The sequence below is a fragment of the Lygodium microphyllum genome, chromosome 4 (genome assembly GCF_053477565.2).
Source record: "Lygodium microphyllum isolate KBCC chromosome 4, Lygodium_microphyllum_v1.1.10, whole genome shotgun sequence".
NCBI classification, from domain to species: Eukaryota; Viridiplantae; Streptophyta; class Polypodiopsida; order Schizaeales; family Lygodiaceae; genus Lygodium; species Lygodium microphyllum.
In genome coordinates, this window is record NC_141138.1 from 158155203 (window position 1) to 158173779 (window position 18577).

The window sequence follows — 18577 nt, forward strand, 5'->3', positions numbered from 1 at the left end:
CCATAAGCAGAGGGTGGATATCCCTGCATCTGAAAGGTTGTGCGAGGAGTTTGTGAGTGTCCGAGGGTAGTAAGGGGGATACCAATCACAACTGTCCTAGAGTGAAAGGATGTGGTAAAGTGGGGGTAGATGAAAGGTGGAAGGTAGTGTTAAAGGGTGGCGTTCCCCCTAATGATGTACCAAGAGGTGGAGTGAATGGAGGGTAGGTAGAAAGGCTTAGTGCGTTCTGTGATGAGTTCTGAGCAGGTTGTGTCTTCTTCAAACAGAAGTCTTTGCTAAGATGGGAATTTAAAGTGACTGAACATACTACATTGTATTCTAAGAATTCTGTGCACTGTAACTTAAATTTTATCATCTGGTCAGATCATATGACTTCCACTTTGACATCTTGTGCAGGCATCATATCCAAGGCTACCCATCAATTCGCATTTTCAGGAAAGGCCATGATGTAAGGTCTGTAGTTCATTTCGATATTTTTTCATTTATGATGATAGTGAATGCCTCCAAGTAAATGTGTTAACCGACTTATTGCTATAACAAATGGAATGCTAAATTATCTTAAGGTGTTTTTCTGTATGAGAGCTATAGGATCTTTTGGGAGGTTTGCTTTGACTGTGTACTGGTGGGGGTATTTTTGTGACTTCAGTTGATATGAAGGGCACATTTTTGTTAAGGTTGGTGTTTTCAGTTTTTGTAGAGTAACTGAAATTAGTACTGTTTAGCCTTTAATCTTCTGACAGACACTTAGTGACTGTTTAGTATATAACCAGCAGATCCTCTGTGTGTGTGTGTGTGTGGACAAATGTGCACACATGCACTAGTCTAGAACGGGTTTAAAAGAGTCCATTGGGGGAAGAACCACTGGACAGGTAATATAAAACTGGGCTGGGGCTGGTCATCAATTGTCCTCAACATCCATGAAATAGTTACAGAAAATTTCATTGCATGTCTCTCTGTACTTTTTCTAATGGAGATATTTGTGCTTTGTTTTGGCATGCTTATACATGGATTGGTGTTCTCAATCAACATGTTCTCACAACAGAGGGTAAGTAGACCATATATTCTTTAGCTGCATGATCTATAAAGCATATGACTCTTCTACAGACACTTCTGGAAGCCATTCTGTAATGTGAAGATCATTCTCAAATCATACAAAATGTGTTGATTAGGGGAGAGCATGGGCATCATGAACATGAGTCATATTATGGTGAACGCGATACGAACTCGTTAGTCACGGTAATAATATTTTTGTGCTCGTACTTTCTTTTTTGAGGTTTTTCAGTCTTTTACTAATGAAAATTAGTAATTTTGCTAACACATGGATTTGGTAATAAGCAATGCTTTATTGACTGAAACAGCATGACATATCATATATGTGAATAATTTTACAATCACTAAGAATTACATTGTGGCATGCTAAAGGAACAAAGGGTAAAGCTATTTTCTTGTTTGCTGTTAGGATTTTGATTTTAAATAGTGTAGCTAACTAGGTATCTGAGTCACCTGAGGTAAAACAAACTATATGCAGTGGTGTAATGCTTCAGAGAATAATTCTTTGGTGGTGATACTGGTGAAGTTGCTCTATATTGTCATTCTCTTTACAAATTTTAGTAGTCTTGTTAAAAATCTGGAGGTGGACAGCCGACTCCAGAAAAAGAAAGTAAATATAATCTTAGGTTGCAGCAGGGCTAATGAGGTTCATTTGCCGTTTTGTGATTCTTTGAGGAATGTACTTGTATGTTGTGTTGCCCCTATGAATACTGGCTTGGTTGCTCAGCAAAGACTAAACAGTGAGAAGTTTGACCTTCTTTTAAGAGAGAGAACCTTCAAGATGAAAGGAAAATTCCAGGTTTTGGGTATATTTTTCTTCTCTTCAGAGATGGATGGATACTAGCTCACAAATGCAAAGGACAGCCTCTTAATACTTATTTGATGTTGAGGATCCGGCTACACCCTTGATATCTAGAAGGCCTGCTGTATAACTATGTCTTGTGGCCAATTGAAGAACACACTCCTCTCCTATAAGCACTGATGAAATACTTGCAATAGATGAAAAATCCTTGTCGGAGTATCTTCCCAACTCCTCTAGCCTAGGAGGAGAATAACTTATGCTCTCATAGTAACAAAATGTTTACATGTTTAGCAAGGGCTGGTTGTGACCTAATTTTGCGGGATGAAAATAGTATATTGCAATGAAGATGACATACAATCTCGTTGTATGTATCCGAATCCACACGTGTTGTGCATCTTCATTCTTGTGCATCCCCTATACAATACCTTTGAGTCCCTCTAAAACAGTATGGCCATATCCTCAGAGCTTCTAGTTCCCCTTGACTTTCTAACCTATGGGTGGAATGCACTTTTCCATCTATATCCTGTACATCTGGCAGCTAGCTCCCTTTGCATTGTGTGTCTCTATGTACATGGCTATATCCATATTATGAAATCTATCCTCAAACTATCCAACATCTACATGTTACACTTGATTGCAGTTCCACATTGACATCCTGAGTGTCTCATAGGTGGCACACCATGATTGTTGTGGGTACTTTGCAATAATCTCCCTACAATCTTTGTATACTGCTTGCTTCTGCTCCTTATGTGTCTCCAATATCTTTGGCATGTTGTCCTATGATCCAACCTAGTGGGTGTGAGATTCTCATTAAGGTATTTATCTTCCCCCTTGAGAGCCCCATTTCACAATGAAGGCATTTTCCTTGTCCATGTTTTCAATTTTCAGTATGAGAATGCATCCTCTCTCATCTTTTGGGGTTTCCACCCGTCATACACCAAAACCAGATACTTCTTTTGTCACCATCTTTGCATCAAGGTTGTGGCATCCTCTTGTGGGTTGCCTTTTTCAGTTCATCCAACTACATATATTCGGAGCAGTAGCGTTCACAATTTCCATTTTATTTGCGTAGAACATATCATGAGAGATGTGAAGGGAGGCTGGTTGCTTTGCTACATATATGCACCCCTTTGTTTTTCGCAACCTCAATCTGTTGAGTATTTTCTTTGATCCCATGTTCCATTGTTTCTGTCTTCTTTTTGCACCTTTGACTATGTCTGCCCATGTATGCATGTCCTTCTTTAGGTATACCATTTCTTTAACTTTGCTACAATCAAAGGTGGCTTTTATGTATCAAGTTTTTCTTGTATGCTGGTACTTGTTTCTTGCGAGCTTCCAATTAAGATTTCAGCTCAGCAATCTCTCTGTCTTTGGTCTCCATACATGCATTTGTATAGTTTTTAGTGTTTCTATTTCTCTCTTCCAGGCTGCATCCAATTTACCATATGGTTTGTCAGCCTGCAATTCAATCCTAATCTCAATGTACTTTTCATTTTTCCACTCAGTGATGTATGTTTTCATTTCTAGCATTAACTTATCATACACTGATATGTATATTTCTTTGACTTCAGCTCTTATTCGAGATTGCATATCATCCAATCCTCCCTTACATTTTGTCTTTAGTATTTTTGCAACCCTGAAGCATCTTTTGATGCTCGTAGGGATGGGTGCATCATGTCCTTGTCTTTGATAGAGCTTCTTTGGGGCTTGGAAGTATTGCTGTTTGTCCAAGTATTAATTTTGTTTTTCTGGTGATATCGGTTGCATCTCAGATCCGTTCAATCTTTACTGCATTTTATAATACTCACAGCATTTACTAATTAGTATTCACACAACTGTCTAACCGTTCTCATAGTCATGTTGCATCAGTATTCAGTATTTACTGCAGTATTTATTATTTTTATTTGAATAGTCACTGCAAACACTGTTCCCAGTCACACCAGTGCAGAAGGTGTCTCTACTTAGTCTTTTTAGTCGCGTTAAAAAATGGAGATATTTTGTCCAGCATTGAGAGTATCTCTACTCTGTTCTGCCAGTCACATCATCAATGGGGGTACTTTCACCCAATTGTGCGAGCATTGAGTACCTTTGTCCAGTCCTACTAGTCATGTCAGCATTTGGGTTTTTTGTGTGAGAGAGAGAGAGAGAGAGAGAGAGAGAGAGAGAGAGAGAGAGAGAGAGAGAGAGAGAGAGAGAGAGATCAAAGTGGCCCAGATAATTATGCTGCCAATGCCCACATATTTCTTGCCATTGCTGCCTTGGACTCCTACCACTTTGAATGCTCTCACGCGGCCCATTCGTTTCATGTTATGGAAGAAGGATTCATTGCAGGCAGGTATTTCGTGGATTTCGTGGTCGCATACATGTACTCCCAAATGCCTGGGTGGGGGCCATTTTGGATGCCGAAACTCATATGCTGGCCCTTTGTTGGTCTCTTTTTCGTGCCATGTGTGTGGAGCATCACCCGTGGGCCGTGATAGCCCGTTATTTTCTTGAGGACCGCGTGCTTCTGCATGGTAATACACAAATTCGAAGCTCCTAGTGGCATGTTCTTAATGCAGACTCTTGGTTTTCGAGTCCTTCTTCATCCTTGCTTGTTCACTTGGTCGGCTCCTGGCAATTGGTTCTCTAGAAGGCATGTTGGCATCCAGCGGAGGCCCGCTTACATACTAACTCTTTTCAATTGGAATTGTTGGCAGCCTCGAGATTACTTTCATGGGAAGGCAAACAGGAGCTCAGGCCAAAATTTAACCGCATGGCCCGATTGGGCTTGACTTCTGTTGCAGATGCCACCCTTGCCAGTCGTAATGTGTTCATACCGTTTCGCACTGCCAGGCGGATTTTCCGAATCCCTCGGGGATACCATGATTTGTGGGAATAGCTTTTGTTAGTCCTCCAGAGTAGGCAACCCTTTCCTGCCCTTGCTGTGGATCGCCCTTGGCAGGACTAGGTCCTGGCAGGCCGGTTGAATTTGGAAAAGGCCTCGGCTAACCAGGTGTACCAACTTCTGATTAAAGATCATCAATGGCTGGTCACTAAAGCCAATACTGTATAGGGTTTGCGGAAATCTCACTCATGGTGGAAGGCAACTGTGATGGAGGGCTGGGTGAACAAGACACCTTTCAAATTCAAGGTCTTTCTTTGGAGGGTGATGATTGGTGGTCTTCCTCTTGCCTCGGCCGTTTCCAAGCGTCGAATCTCTAATGGCAATTGTTTCTTCTGCACCACCACGGTGGAATTAGCCCGTCATCGATTTATCTCTTGCCCTCTCGCTAAGCATATCTTGTCGCTTTTGTCAGCGGTTTGGCGAGCGGTGGTTGGTTTCTCGCTGAGCCCTTTCGATTGAGTTTTTGTACGCCCAAAATACCCCACACCGGCACAGTTGCATATGAAGATCTTGTTCCATTTTCTTAGATGCTGGGGATGTTGGCACAATTGAACCACTCGGAATGCTTTTCTTTTTGATTTGGCATCTAATGTTCCGAGACACATTGCCAGGCTTAAAGGCCTTTTGCTTTGGCAGATAGATCTCATTTGGCACGCTGACTTCCTCCCTCGGGAAGACTTACTTCCCTAGCATATGGCAATTTCCATTGTGTCTTTGCCATGACTTGTGTATCTCTGTCCGGGTTTTGTACTGACAGTTGACACACGCTGGCGTACAGCCATCGTGTATCTTGTAATCATGTAAACTTGTACTTTTTTCGTAATTAATACAATTACCTTTTGCGAAGAGAGAGAGAGAGAGAGAGAGAGAGAGAGAGTCTCTTCGGAGACATCTAATAAAATTGGAACTATACAGAGAAGATTAGCATGGCCCCTGCGCAAGGATGACATGCACAAATAGAGAGAGAGAGAGAGAGAGAGAGAGAGAGAGAGAGAGAGAGAGAGGCTAAAAGGAATGGTGACCAACCCTGCGTGGTGCTCTGATCTTCCCTGCAAGATTTTGGCCCTCTTTCCTGTCGTGTGCCCCGCCTAAGGTTCCCTTCTCAGTTCTGCATAGCAGTGCAGTGCAGTGAATCTGCAGGTACGTGACCCTGCACTGACAGCCCTACATGCAGAGAGGAGTTTTTTCTGCCCTATCGCGATCTCTGGAAGGAGACGGAAAACAGTTGAAAAGACTGCTCACTTTGAGACTGTTGAGATCACCAGCAGACTGACAACCTGCTTCACTGACAAATTGCAGACTCACAACCTGCACAAAGGTTTTGAAGGCACATCGTGAGGTTTGTTGCACAAGTGCAGTCCAGCACAGCCTGACTGCATAACAGGTGCAGTATACACGCAGGGCCTGAAGACAGAGACAGGTTCTGTATAGACTTTGAGACAGCCAATCAGGGTTGAGAACAGATCTTGTAACCAGCACAAAAAGAGAGAGAGAGAGAGAGAGAGAGAGAGAGAGAGAGAGAGATTTGTGCTATGGTGAATATGCAGGTGTCAAATGGTATTGATGTGGCTTTTCTCGACCAGCATATAGGGCATGGGGATGGTAAAGATTTGGCAGAATTGGATGGTGACTCGTTGGCTGAGGATTCTGGGCAGTTGACGGATGGGGATGAGATGGGTAAACGTTGTAAGATGTCGGTTGATGAACCGGTTTTATGTGCTCCGAATTTGCCTTAGCAAGATGTTCATGCTTCATGCTCACAGATTGATGGGTCTCTTCGTTTTTTTTATAATTTTTTTTTGCAAATAAAGTGTAGCTAATTATATTACTTCAGAAAAAAACCTGAATACAAAGAAGTGCTCATGCTCAACAGACCAAGCTGGAGCTGGTGAAAGTCACAGATACATCATATATACAAGCCTCTCAAGGCGGTCTAGGGGGGAGGGGCAAGAAGCCATGGAAGGGGGGTGTATCGCCATCTGGGGCTGCTTGCCTGAGTCATGAAGAACAGGTCCTGGCCGCCCCAAGTGCGCATGAAATGACCTCGGAGCTCCTAACGAGCCCTGGACTCGCCCTGCACCTGATCCCATCGGCCTCGAAGGGAGTGGATGATGGAGGTCCAGAGCTCTGCTAAGGTCACCTATACTGAAAGTCTCTCTCCAGTGAAAGCCACCTGACACTGCGCCTTCCAGATATTTCAACTAGTAAGACTCCCTATGATTTTCCATACCTTAGAGTGGTCTGCTGTGGGCTCCAGTACCTGGCGGATGGGTAGAGCCTCTAAACCCACCATTGCGCACGACCTTGCTTTGATCATGAATATTGTGTCGTGCATCCTGGCCTCATACAAAAGGTGGCGGCCCTGGCTGACTGCCTGCAAGCAGAAAGCACCCCAAGAGATACATCCAAGGCTGGGTGCTATGCGGCGCAAGATGCGGCATACTCCTCTCCACACGAGCTGTGTCACCTCACACGACCAAAGGCAGTGCTTTGGGGTCTCCATCGACTGCTGTGTGCAGCACTTTACAAACTCCCTCCTGCATCTGGGCAAGCCAGCTTCCCACTGCCAAGCCTCCATGTGCCACTAGCCATAAAAAGTACGATACCCTTCTTGGCCTCCAGCTGTCCTATAGGTGGCGCCAGAAGGTTCGTTGGAACGGCTCCGTGATGCTGTGCTCCGGCCAATGCCTGCTACGTGACGGCGCCCAATCCATGTCCTCCTGCATCAGTACATGTCTGGCAATCTTGGCGGTGTACTTCAGGAATCTTGGTGGTTTCTTGGTGACCGCAGTGGCCGGCCAAAACCACTCTTTCGGATCCCACTCCAACGCCACTGCTTGAGTTCGTGTCAAAAGACCAAAGGGTCCTGCTGCCATGTCTTTCCCTGAAGGCCAACCACCCGAATCCTCTTCCATGAAAGAACAACTATCCCCTCATCTTGCTGCCCTCTGTCAAGAGCCAGACGCCCCCCCTCCTGCACTGTGAAAAAGGTCCCAGGTGGAGCGCCACCCACTTTTCCTGCCACTTGTTGGGGGATGCTTGCTAGTGAAAACCTAGCGGCCCATACCTCCTCGCGTTCTATCGGCTCTCGGATCGGGGGAGCAAGCCAATCCTGAGGTATCGTTGTGTCTATCTCCCTTCTCCTCAACTCCACTCCTCACTGGCAGCCTGATGCTTGGTTCAACATCTCCTTGTCCGCCATCCTGTACACCTCCCGCCATGTCCTGATGGTACGAGCCGGGCCAGCCTCCCAATCAGCCCACTGGATGTGGGGGCGCTCGCCAATCTGTATCCCTTCCCAGTCCCTAACCTGGGAGTTACAAATCATCGGCTGATGGTCTATCTCCTCGTGGCAGCTTGGGGGGCCTCTGGATAAGGGCCTTATGGAGGCCCTGCCACACATGGAGCAAGCTATGTAGGAAGGGTGATCTGGGCTGATGTGAAGATCCATCTCAGGGACAGCCTCCACTCACTGCCAAGCCGTGGTCTACAGTCTTGAAGACCCTCCTGCAATAGGACCTTCTAGGTTTGCCCTCTCGATGTGAGGCCAGGGACAATTAGCTTGCCCAGGAGGGCCATACTCTAATACTTTGGGTCTATGATCCCAAGCCCTTCCTTTGACCGACGTTGTATAATGGTTGCCCACGCTACCTTGGCCTTGGAATCCCTAGAGCCGTCTAACCCGGACCAAAGGAAATTCCGCACTAGGCGGCAAAGTTGCATTACGCAGGAGGAGGAGAAGCACCAACACGAGGCGATGTACCAGGCCGTCGCTAGGAGGACCTGGTTAACTACCAGGGCTCGACCGGCTAGTGAGAGGCGACCTGTGCTCCAGTAGGTCAGCTTCCTTCGAATAGAATCGAGGATTGGAAGAAACTATTGGGTGGGAGTGATGCCGAGTCCCACCTGGAACCCTAGGTATCGGACGGTCTGTCCTCTGCTCACCCATCTAAATCCCAGGTGGACGCCCCACTCCGTGCTAGAGTTCGGGTCTATGAGGAAACCAACCGACTTTCGCCAGTTGATTTTCGCTCCCGCTGCAGAACAAAACACCTCAAGAGCCAACCTCACTCTCTCCAGCATCAACTCGTCGTCCTCTATGTAGAGCGCTGTATCATCTGCATACTCTGAGTCTAACAATTCAGTCTCCCCTCTTATTGGAAGTCGGAGGCCACGTAAACCGCTCACACGTGACCTGACGAAGTGAGACATCGCCTCTGCAAAGAGAAGGAACAGGTACAGGGCCAAGGGACAGCCCTGTTGGACAGATCTCTCTAGCCGAAACTCCTCCCCTTGCCTCCCTCCTATGAGAACCCTTGTTGGTGGCTGATTTGTAAAGTGCGGAGACCCCGGAAATCCAAGCCTGGGGGAAACCCAACCTCACCATGGTGCCCTCTAGGAAATCCCAGTCCACCCTATCATAGGCTTTCTCAAAATCCAAGAGTAGTACGGCCAGTCTTTGCCCGCTGTCCTAGGCCCACTCTGTAGCCTCAAAGAAGGTGAATACATTGTCCAGGATGCTCCTATCTTGGACAAAGCCTGTCTGTGTGTCATGGATGATGTCTGGAAGCAAGGGGTGTAGTCGCCTACCAATCATCTTTGCTAGTGCCTTATAGGCCACTGACAGTAAGGTGATCGGTCTCCATTGGGAAAGCTCCAACCGGTCTCCCCCTTTGGGGAGAAGACTGATAAGGCCTGCCGATAGACTCCCTGGCATTTGTCTTGAAGTGAAAATCTCCTAAAAGGCCAATAGTAGGGGGTCCTTTACCACTTCCCAGAAGGTAGTGAAGAAAGCCTTAGAGAGGCCATCTTCTCTCGGGCATTTCTGCTTGTCTTGTGTATGGAAAGCCTCCTCTAGTTCCTTCTCTGTGAAGGGGGCTAGGAGGGAGCGTCCCATCTCCTCTGTGACGAGGGACGGGATGTTATCCCAGACCTGCTGTCTACATTGCTGTCCTCTAGCTGAGGCTGTCTCCTGCTGGAAGAGGCGACTATAGTAGTCGGTGGCAATCTCCATCACCTCGTCTGGGCTAGAACGGATCCTCCCATACTGATCTCGGAGGCTGCGTATCTGCTCTCCTGAGGTGTGAGGCTGTTGCATTTGAAAAAACTCCCTGCACATCATGTCCCTCTTCCGCGCCCAAAAAGCTGCTGAGGTGCGGAAAGAGAACTCAAAGGGCATGTTCTCTAGGCAAACAATGGCTGCTCGCGCACGTACCTCCTGTGTGTGGAGAGTGGGATCCCCTGGTGCCACCTGTAATAATCTCTGCATGGCTGCAAGGTCCCGCCAGAGTGCTCTCTCCTCCTGCCAGCTTTGTTGCTTGGCTTGTATGGTTGCCTCTTGGCAGATTCTGCTCGACTCAGCTAGGGCCTTTGCAACCTCCTCTGCGATCTAGCCCCTCTTGCCCCACTCTCTGGTCCAAATCTGCTCTATCTATCTCGTCACCTCCTCCCTCCTGTAGATTGAGTCAGGGATCCGACAAGATCGTGTATCTAGGGCAGATGCTGGGGGCTCTAGTGTCAGGAGAATCAGGCAATGATCGGAGAACGTGGTGCTCGCCAACTGCGCAATTTGGCCTCCCCGAGAGCCTCCTCACTCTCCCACATAAAATCTGTCCAACCACTCCAGTAGGACTCGACCTAGTCGCCTGTATCCCCAAGAGAAGTCCAGCGACCTCTCCCTCTTGTGGAAGGCAGGGTCTCTCTAGGCATCGCATGCTCCTACTGCCAGTAGAAACACCTCCCATGCCTCCTGCTCCTCCCTGGCCATGCCCTGTAGTTTCTCCCTTTGCCTTGCTGGTCCTCCAAAGCCTCCAGGTTGTTAAAGTCTCCTCCAACAATCCAGGAGTCCACCTCTAGGAGTCCTTCCACGATCTCCACCCAGAACCTGCTACGTGCCCTAACCTTCGTAGGGGCATAGATATTAAGGACTCCAAGGCACGAGTCCCCAATATCCAATCTGATCCATAGCACCCTCCCTATCACTATCGTCCCTTGGTCTCGAACACAAGTGGTAAGACTCAGACCAATAGAGGTGCACACGCCTCTACTCCTACCGTGGGCACCTATGGCGTGCTCCCAGTAAGTGTGCGAGCTGCTTGGGAGTACCTTTCCTAACCGCTAGGCCTGGGTGGGGGTGAGCTTGTGCTCCTGTAAAAGTAAGACGTCGATCCGTCCGACAAGGGCAGGCTGCAACTCTTGTCGAATAATCAATTTCTTGGAATCACATGCCCCACTGTAGTGGAGGCTATTCACATTCCAGGATGCAAGGTGTAAGCTCATGGGAAACCTATGACTGCCCGAAGAGGCATCTGTTCGGTGTGGAGGCTGCTGATGACAAGGAGGAGCTATGAGGCATGCAAGTGCGCTTTGCCGCTGGTTTGGAGATGTCGATCCGTCCAGCAAGGAAAGGCTGCAACTCTTGTCGAATAATCAATTTCTTGGAACCACGTGCCCCATTGAAGTGGAGGCTGTTCACATTCCAAGATGTAAGGTGTAAGCTCATGGGGAAACCTGTGACTGCTCGAACAAGCATCTCTTCGGTGTGGAGGTTGCTGATGACAAGGAGGAGCTATGAGGCATGCAGTGCGCTTTGCCGCTGGTTTGGACGGCGAGCTCCATTCCCCCATGGTGGCCCTCGGCCGGACCATAGGGGTGATAGAAGTTCTAGGTGGTACTATCAATGCATCTATCGGTCATGCGGAGAGTTTAGACTCTGTGCATTGGTAGAAACGGGCCGCCTGTGCCAGGGGCCACTCGATCACATCCCTCCGAGCCCTCCACTGTGGAGGGGCTCGAAAGATAATGCTTAGGTGAGGGACCTCGGCACCAGCCCACCAATTAATGTCCATCATGCAACCAGGCCACTGCTGTGCAAACAATGCTAGTCCTTCTCCCATCCACTAGGAGGTGTGGTTTGCCACCTGACTCTTCAACTCTTCCTCTATCTGTGTCGTCGTCCACTCCCTTGAGTGAGAGGACTGAAGAAAAAAAGCATAGTTTGGTCCATCCGTGTTGCTAGTAGATGAAACTTGCCCCTCCTTGACTTACAAACCACGAAGATCCCCACCTCTAGAGGTAGTGTGAACTCTCTGCGCTCCGCAACTCTCAAGTAGGACCATGGATCACTGCGGAAGAACTCCTGTGGCAACAGGTGTGCTTGTCTCGGGAAAGTGTGATGGGCGGTAGGGGTGGATGAGTTGGTGGCTGTATGGGAGGGGGAGGACTGCTGGTGCGAAGAGGATGTAGGCATGTGTGGCTCATCACCTCCTGTGGGAGGAGGGGGGGTGGGTTTGGGGTGGATCGCCTAAACCAGGTGCGGATCAGGGGGGGGGTGCTCGGTACGGGAGGTGGTGGGGGGGAGGATGATCGAGGGATGGTGGGATGGACGGAAGTACATGGTGGGTTGTGGGGGGGGGGCATGGGATGTGGAGGGTGGTGGGTGTGGGGGTTGTGGGGACTCAGGAGAGGTAGTCTGTGGCGCGGGTGGTGGATGTGGGGGGGACTGCGGTCTTGCTGGGTGGGGCGGGCCGGGGGGCTGTGGAGTGCTATGCCAGGGGGGCGTCATACACCCTCCTACTCCTTGTTGCTGAGGCTGGGTCTGAGACGTTGGCTGCGCCCCCCCTGCCATCTCCCTCTCTATCATCTCTAGACCCATGTGAAGCCATCAGTGTCCACTTGCGGGCCTATCGGCGGAGCCACCTTGGCTTCAAAACACGTGCAACCTGTTGCTTGATGCCCAAAGTTGTGGCTGCGCAGACACTGTCTTGGCTGCCCCGTCACAATGACTTGCTACCTAAAGGAGTGTCCGCTCGCCTCAATCTCTAGGAACTGTGGGATATTCTTGACCTCTTTCACTGCCACCCGTACCTTTGGGACTCTTGCTGTTGTCATTGCATCCGCGAAGGACGCGGGAAGGATAGTGCCGAAGAGCCAACCAAAGTCTTCCACCAAAGTCTATGACTAGGCCCGGGAAAAGAAGGGTGACCGGGTGCCGAAGAAACCTGTTGTGGAGTGCAAACGTCTCCACAGTAAAGCTGCTGTACCAAGGGACCATGTATATGACCCCCTTCGTGGATGCATATGGTGAACTGGCGAGTAACTCGTGAGCAGCGTCCGCCGAACTGAGCCGGACCATGAAGATCCCTTGGCTCATTAGGACCGCCTCCATGATCTACACTATGCCGATGCGCAGTGTGGAATGAAGCCAGTCTCGAAGCTCGGCCATGGCTAGGGAATGTCCTACTACATGACCATAAATCGCTGTTTCCTTTAGCTCCAGCTCGTTAGCTCGGATGGCTAAGAGTTGCTCCTTAGAGAGGATGACGCGCAAGGTGTTTGACTGGGGGGCACTTGTTGAGTGCGCCGGCGTCTGACCAAAGGTTTCCATTGCGCGTCCCTTTTGTGAGGACTACCAATCACGTTGCGGTGCTACTTGAGGGGGGGAAGTAGCTGCAAATTAAGGGAGCAACTTGGAGGGGGGGAAGTTGCTACAAATCGAGGGAGCAACTTGGAGGGTAGGGGATCAATGGTGAGGGGGGAGACCGCTTCTATTTTGACACACTGCGGACGGATTCGGGGTTGCGGATGGAGGCAGCGCGCCAGGGTGGCAGCGGGCTATTAGGGCGGGGGGCATAGTCTCTTCCAAGGCGGCCAGGCAGGGGGGGGGGGGGCAATGAACTGTTGGGGTGGGGTCGCTATCTCGCCTGGGCGGAGAGGCGGGGGGGGGGGGGGGGGAAGGGGAGGGGAAGAATCCAAGCAGGGCGGGACGTTCCCGACTGGGTGAATAGGAAGGAGGAAAAAACGGGGGAAGCGGTCAGACGGGGGACGACGAGCAAAACTGGAGGTACGATTAGACGGGGCGGAGGGAAATCAGTCGGAGCGATGGCGCGTGAACGAACTGGGAGATGGGCGCGATCCGACGGAGCGGGGGGGAGTATACGACGTGACGGGCGTCGAGCAGATCGGGTCTCTTCGGTTTATGCTTGCCACTGCCAACAATCTTTTGTTAGATTATGTTCATGCCAATGAGGGTAAAGCGAGCTCTTTACCGGAAGGGGATCAAGTGGTCATTGTCATGGGAACTGACCTGGTTTTACAGCAGATTGCGGCTTTCCATGAGAAGGCAGCCACCTTTACTTTACGGGAAGGACTCCTTTGATTACTAAGATTTGTGCTTGGCTGCAGTCCATGCTTGTTAGTGTCGAGGCGAGTCAAGATGATGTTTCGGGGCAAGTGTAGGCCCCTCTCGTTGAAGAGATTTATTGTCACAACTCTATAGAAACAGAATTTGTATCCTTTTTCATTAATTTATCTATATAATGATTTATTAAATTTATTTCCTTTGCACTAATTAGATATAAAGAAAAGTGCATTGGAGTTGGCCACTGATGAGTGGTCACAGGTTATGGTGGACCCACATGGTGGGTTAGAGAAAAGATAGTTCACACTTCCACCTATATGACCCGATTGGGCGCCTGTGACTAGAACTCACGCATATCAGGGTTAGACTCGCACACAGAAAGGATTGATGCCTTGAAGTGTGGGCTAGATCCACCAGAACAGACAGTTACAATCAACAAGATGGCATGATCATGAAATGCTTGTATAATGTGCATGTGTGGGCTGAAAGCTTGAAATGCACATTTCTTTGCATAGGAAAGTCACATGAAGATTCGGATACCATTTTTGCGATGTACACGGAAAAAGCTTTCATATGATACCCATATTGGGGGGGGTCCCTAAATTCTAGGAGATCCCTAAATTTTAGGAGATCCCTAAAATTTAGGAGCCTCGAATTAGCCTAAAAATGCTAGTCCTAAAAAATAGGGATGTCATTCTAAAAATAGTAAGTTCTGTACTCTGACTGTGCTTACTAAATTTGGTTGTTTCTATTCTTGACAGTATTCAACCCAAAAAGGAAGGCCATAAAGAAGAGACAAGTGTCAAGACACTTGCCACACAAGTTTCCAAGTGTCCCACCACTTGTCACATCTCATGACATGCGGCTGGACACTTGTCTTGTGCTACTCCACTTTCCCCTTTTGTACTAGCTCTCCCCTCTCCTATAAATAAGAGCTCGTTTTTCTTCATTGAGCATCATTTTTCTTTGCTGTAAACTCATGTACAGCACCCACAGATAGCCAGAAACTGGCCCCATCCATCCCCATCATCATCCCCCACTTCTCCATTATCAAATTCCTCCATATTCCCTCTTCTATCACTGCTGTTTTACAAGACAGCAAGCCTGTAAATTCATTACAGCACCTCCTTCTTGAGCTCTTTCTTCCATTTTAGCTACAAGAAGCAAGCTCTATCCCTGTACTGCTGATCAACGATGGAGAAAGGTTGAATTCCCCTTTTTCTTCTCTCATACTGTAAAGAAATCAGTTCTTATCATTGCATAATAGATAATGCATGTGTGTTTGTACATCTTTGCATGATCTTGTGAGAGTGAGAATTACTTCTTCTCACTCTCAGGTTGATTGTAACTGAGCTCTTCCCTAAGGGACTTGGGTTGAGCAGAAATACATTCCTTCGGGGGGGGGGGGGGTTGCCCATCTTCAACCCTCAATCTTGTCTCCATTACTTTTACATTTTTATGGCTGTAATTTTGTGAGTAATTTTCATTTTCAGCTTTAAGTGTTCATTCTCTTTTCTATTAAATCTCGAAAACAAGCAAATATCATAATTGTTAAGCATACTACGTTGTTCGGGGCGTTTACATTTATGGTGGATCAAGAGGGTTTTTTGAGGTCCTTTTTCGTTCCCTGGAAGTGCGTGTTCACATTATGCAACATATTCCTTTGTTCATGGACTGTCAGCTAGTACATATGGTCCCATGGAGGCCTATGGCTGAGCTTCAAGAGGTACTTAGGCAGGCATACCCAATTTGGGTGGAGGTGGTTGATTTTCCTGCACGTCTTTGGTGTCTTCTTCCTTTGGTTTTGAGAACCCTTGGTGAGGTGTTGGTGGAGCCTTAGTTGGCCTCCCGCAATAGGAACAAGGCTTGTATGCTTTGGAACACAAGAAAACTTTGTCCAATCAAAACTCATCTTGAGGTTTCTGGGTTGTAAACATTGGTTTTTGAGCTTAAATGGGGCACATTTGCTGGACACTATTTTAGATGTGACCGATTGGGCCATTTTATTTTAGAATGTGATAGAAGTCCTGAGGTATTGTAGAATTCTTTGGATTTTGACATGGATATGCAAGAGCATCATCCCCAATAGATGGCTCAGCAGCAAGAAGTTGATCTTGTGCCTCTTGTCTTGCATGGACATGATGATGAAAAGAAGGATATCTCCCAAGCTGGTATTGAGCATACATCGCTTTCGGTTGGTCGAAATTTGCCTCCTGAGGATGATTCCTAGATAGGAATCTCATTCGATTCCTACTCACCCATCTTACACCCTATTACTCAGACTTTTCAACGCAGAGGTAAGGGGTTTTATATGAAACCTCAATCTTCACGTGTTCTTGCAGTTGGTGTGGATGATAAAAGGGCTTCTGATTTTGCTTTGCGCTTTGATGCGCGTGGGAGGTTTGTGCCTCCTCGGGATGTTTTCCGTTCTCAGCGACAACAACTCTCTTCTCGTGCTTTGATTGCTAGTTTGTAGAGGGCGGATCTTGTAGATGTGATTCGTAGTGAGATGGAGAGATTTCAGGCATCTAAAGCGACTGATGTTAAAGGGAAAGGGAAAGTGGTGATTCAGTAGTTTTCTCTTCTGTGGTTTATCATGAGATTTGCTTTATGGAATGTGAAATGCATTTCTTTGGGCAGTAAGCAATATCGGTTGTGAAAAGTTGTGTTAGTTGGAAATTGGGATGTGTTTTTGTGTTGTGGAGCACAAACAACATGCTTTAGTAGGATCTTCTTATGTATATAAGGATTATACACTTTTTTTTAGTGGTTGAGTTCCACATAAATCCGGAGTTATGTTGGTTGTTAGATCTTTCTTGCAACCATCCTTGGTTTCTCAAGACCCTCGGATGCTCGTTGCAGATTTCTGATGTTGGAAATTCTATATGAGGGAAAGGTTTTGTGGCTGGTGGGCATGTATGCTCTTTCTATTGCTCGGAAACGCCATCAAGATTGGGATGACTTGCAGTGCCTTGCCATAGCTCGTTAAGGTTTTGTTATGGGTGATTTTAAGGTGCTCTAGCAGCTTTGTCTTTGAAATAGGACATGTGGTCTTGGATGCATCCTTCACAGTTTGGATATACTGATCGATCTTTTCAGTATCCAAACACCTAGGCCAGACTTGATAGGATCTACATTGAGTGATTCTTTTCCTGCAATCATTGATATGTTGGTGGAGCGACAACATGTCTTGTCAGATCACTATCCTTTGGTTTTGGATTTGACCCACATACCTGTTCATGCCTTTAAGGCTCTCCTTGCTCGTTTGTCTCTACGTTTCAACCAAATTTTTTTGATGCAAAATAAGTTTTTGGAATGTATTCAGCAATTGATTGCTTCTTTTAGCTCGAGAGTCCTATCTGGAGGGATGGAAGCATGGGTTGTTTTTAGGGATAATGCACTAGTGTTGTCTCGACAATATGGTATTTAGCATGCTTCCTCTTTACGAGCTGAATTGTAGCATGGGCAATCTTTGTTGGCCCACTCGTTGTCTCTGTATCAGTCAAGGGATACTACTTATGACTTTTTCACATGCATTGAATGGTTGAAATGTAGAGTTCATTCTCTTCAATAGGAGGAATATGCTAAATGCAAATTGTTGGCTTGAGCGGAAGCTTTGCATGATAATAACTGTCAATCCCATCAAATTTTTGCTCATTTATGCCAAAAATATTCTCAGGAAAATATTCTACATTTGTTGGATGAGCAACGAGTTATGGCAACTGATCTTGCTTCCATCATTCAAATATGTATTGACTTTTATAAATCTGTGTTGGGTCCACTGGAGATTCTTTCTGATGTTGTTCACTTTGCTCATTGATATATTTGCGATTTGGTTAGTAAGTAGGTTAAGCCAAAATGGGTTGATTTGATGGAGACTATTATTTTAAAGGATGAACTGGAGGATGTGCTGTCCCATTTGCCATGAAGGAAAAGCCTTACTGGGGATGGGCTTCCTAATGAGCTGTTTGAGCCCATGTTGAGTAGCTTAAGGACCCATTAACTCTCCTGTGTCAGCAAGTGTGGAATTTTGGTAAGATGCCTTCCGACTGGAAGATTGCTGTTATTCAGTTATTGCCTAAGATTCCCTCTTCGACCTCTTTGAAACAATGGATCTGTTATGGGTTCTTTGTATAAAATCTTCTCTAAAATCATTGCCAACAAATTGCAAAGAGTATTTCTATACTTGATTCATCCACATCAATATAGTTTCATTAAGGGTCGGAATATAATGCATACCATTTTGAATGTTCAATTGGGGATTGGTTATGCCAAAGCCTTAAGCTAGCAGGTTGTTATGCTTCAGCTTGATCTTGAAAAGGCATTTGATCATGTCAGCTGGTCTTTCTTGCGGCAGCTAATGTCCACCATGGGATTTGGTCCTCGCATGATTTCTCTTGTTGATACCGTTAGTCAGGGTGCAGGGGCTTGTATTGCACTTAATGGAGGGATCATAGATGAAATTGCCTTGTCTCGGTCTCTTCAGCAAGGTTGTTCTCTCAGCCCTTTGCTATTTGCTTTGGTCACTCACTTGAGGCTCTCATTGTCGGATAAGTTGGTTGATCAAGGTGAGATTGTTGGTTTGTCTCTTCCCAGTGTTGCCCAACTTTTGGGTCATCTTTGACTGATGATTCCTTTATGTTTCTTAAGGCTAATTGCACTAATGTTAATGGGGCATTAGCTGCATGGAATCTTTTTG

General features: G+C 47.0%; 1 protein-coding gene and 1 non-coding gene across 2 annotated transcripts in view; both read left to right on the forward strand.

The window, feature by feature from the left end:
- Positions 1–18577, forward strand: part of LOC148037824 (protein disulfide-isomerase 5-3-like) — a 110524-nt gene that overhangs the window by 73663 nt on the left and 18284 nt on the right. The window contains exons 10-11 of the mRNA XM_087676781.1: positions 397–453; positions 1170–1236. Coding sequence (XP_087532907.1) covers positions 397–453; positions 1170–1236 — 124 coding nt within the window. The remainder of the gene's footprint in view (positions 1–396; positions 454–1169; positions 1237–18577) is intronic.
- On the forward strand, positions 5616–5718 carry LOC148037826 (U6 spliceosomal RNA). The gene has a single exon (XR_015690815.1). It is a non-coding gene; the product is annotated as a U6 spliceosomal RNA (small nuclear RNA).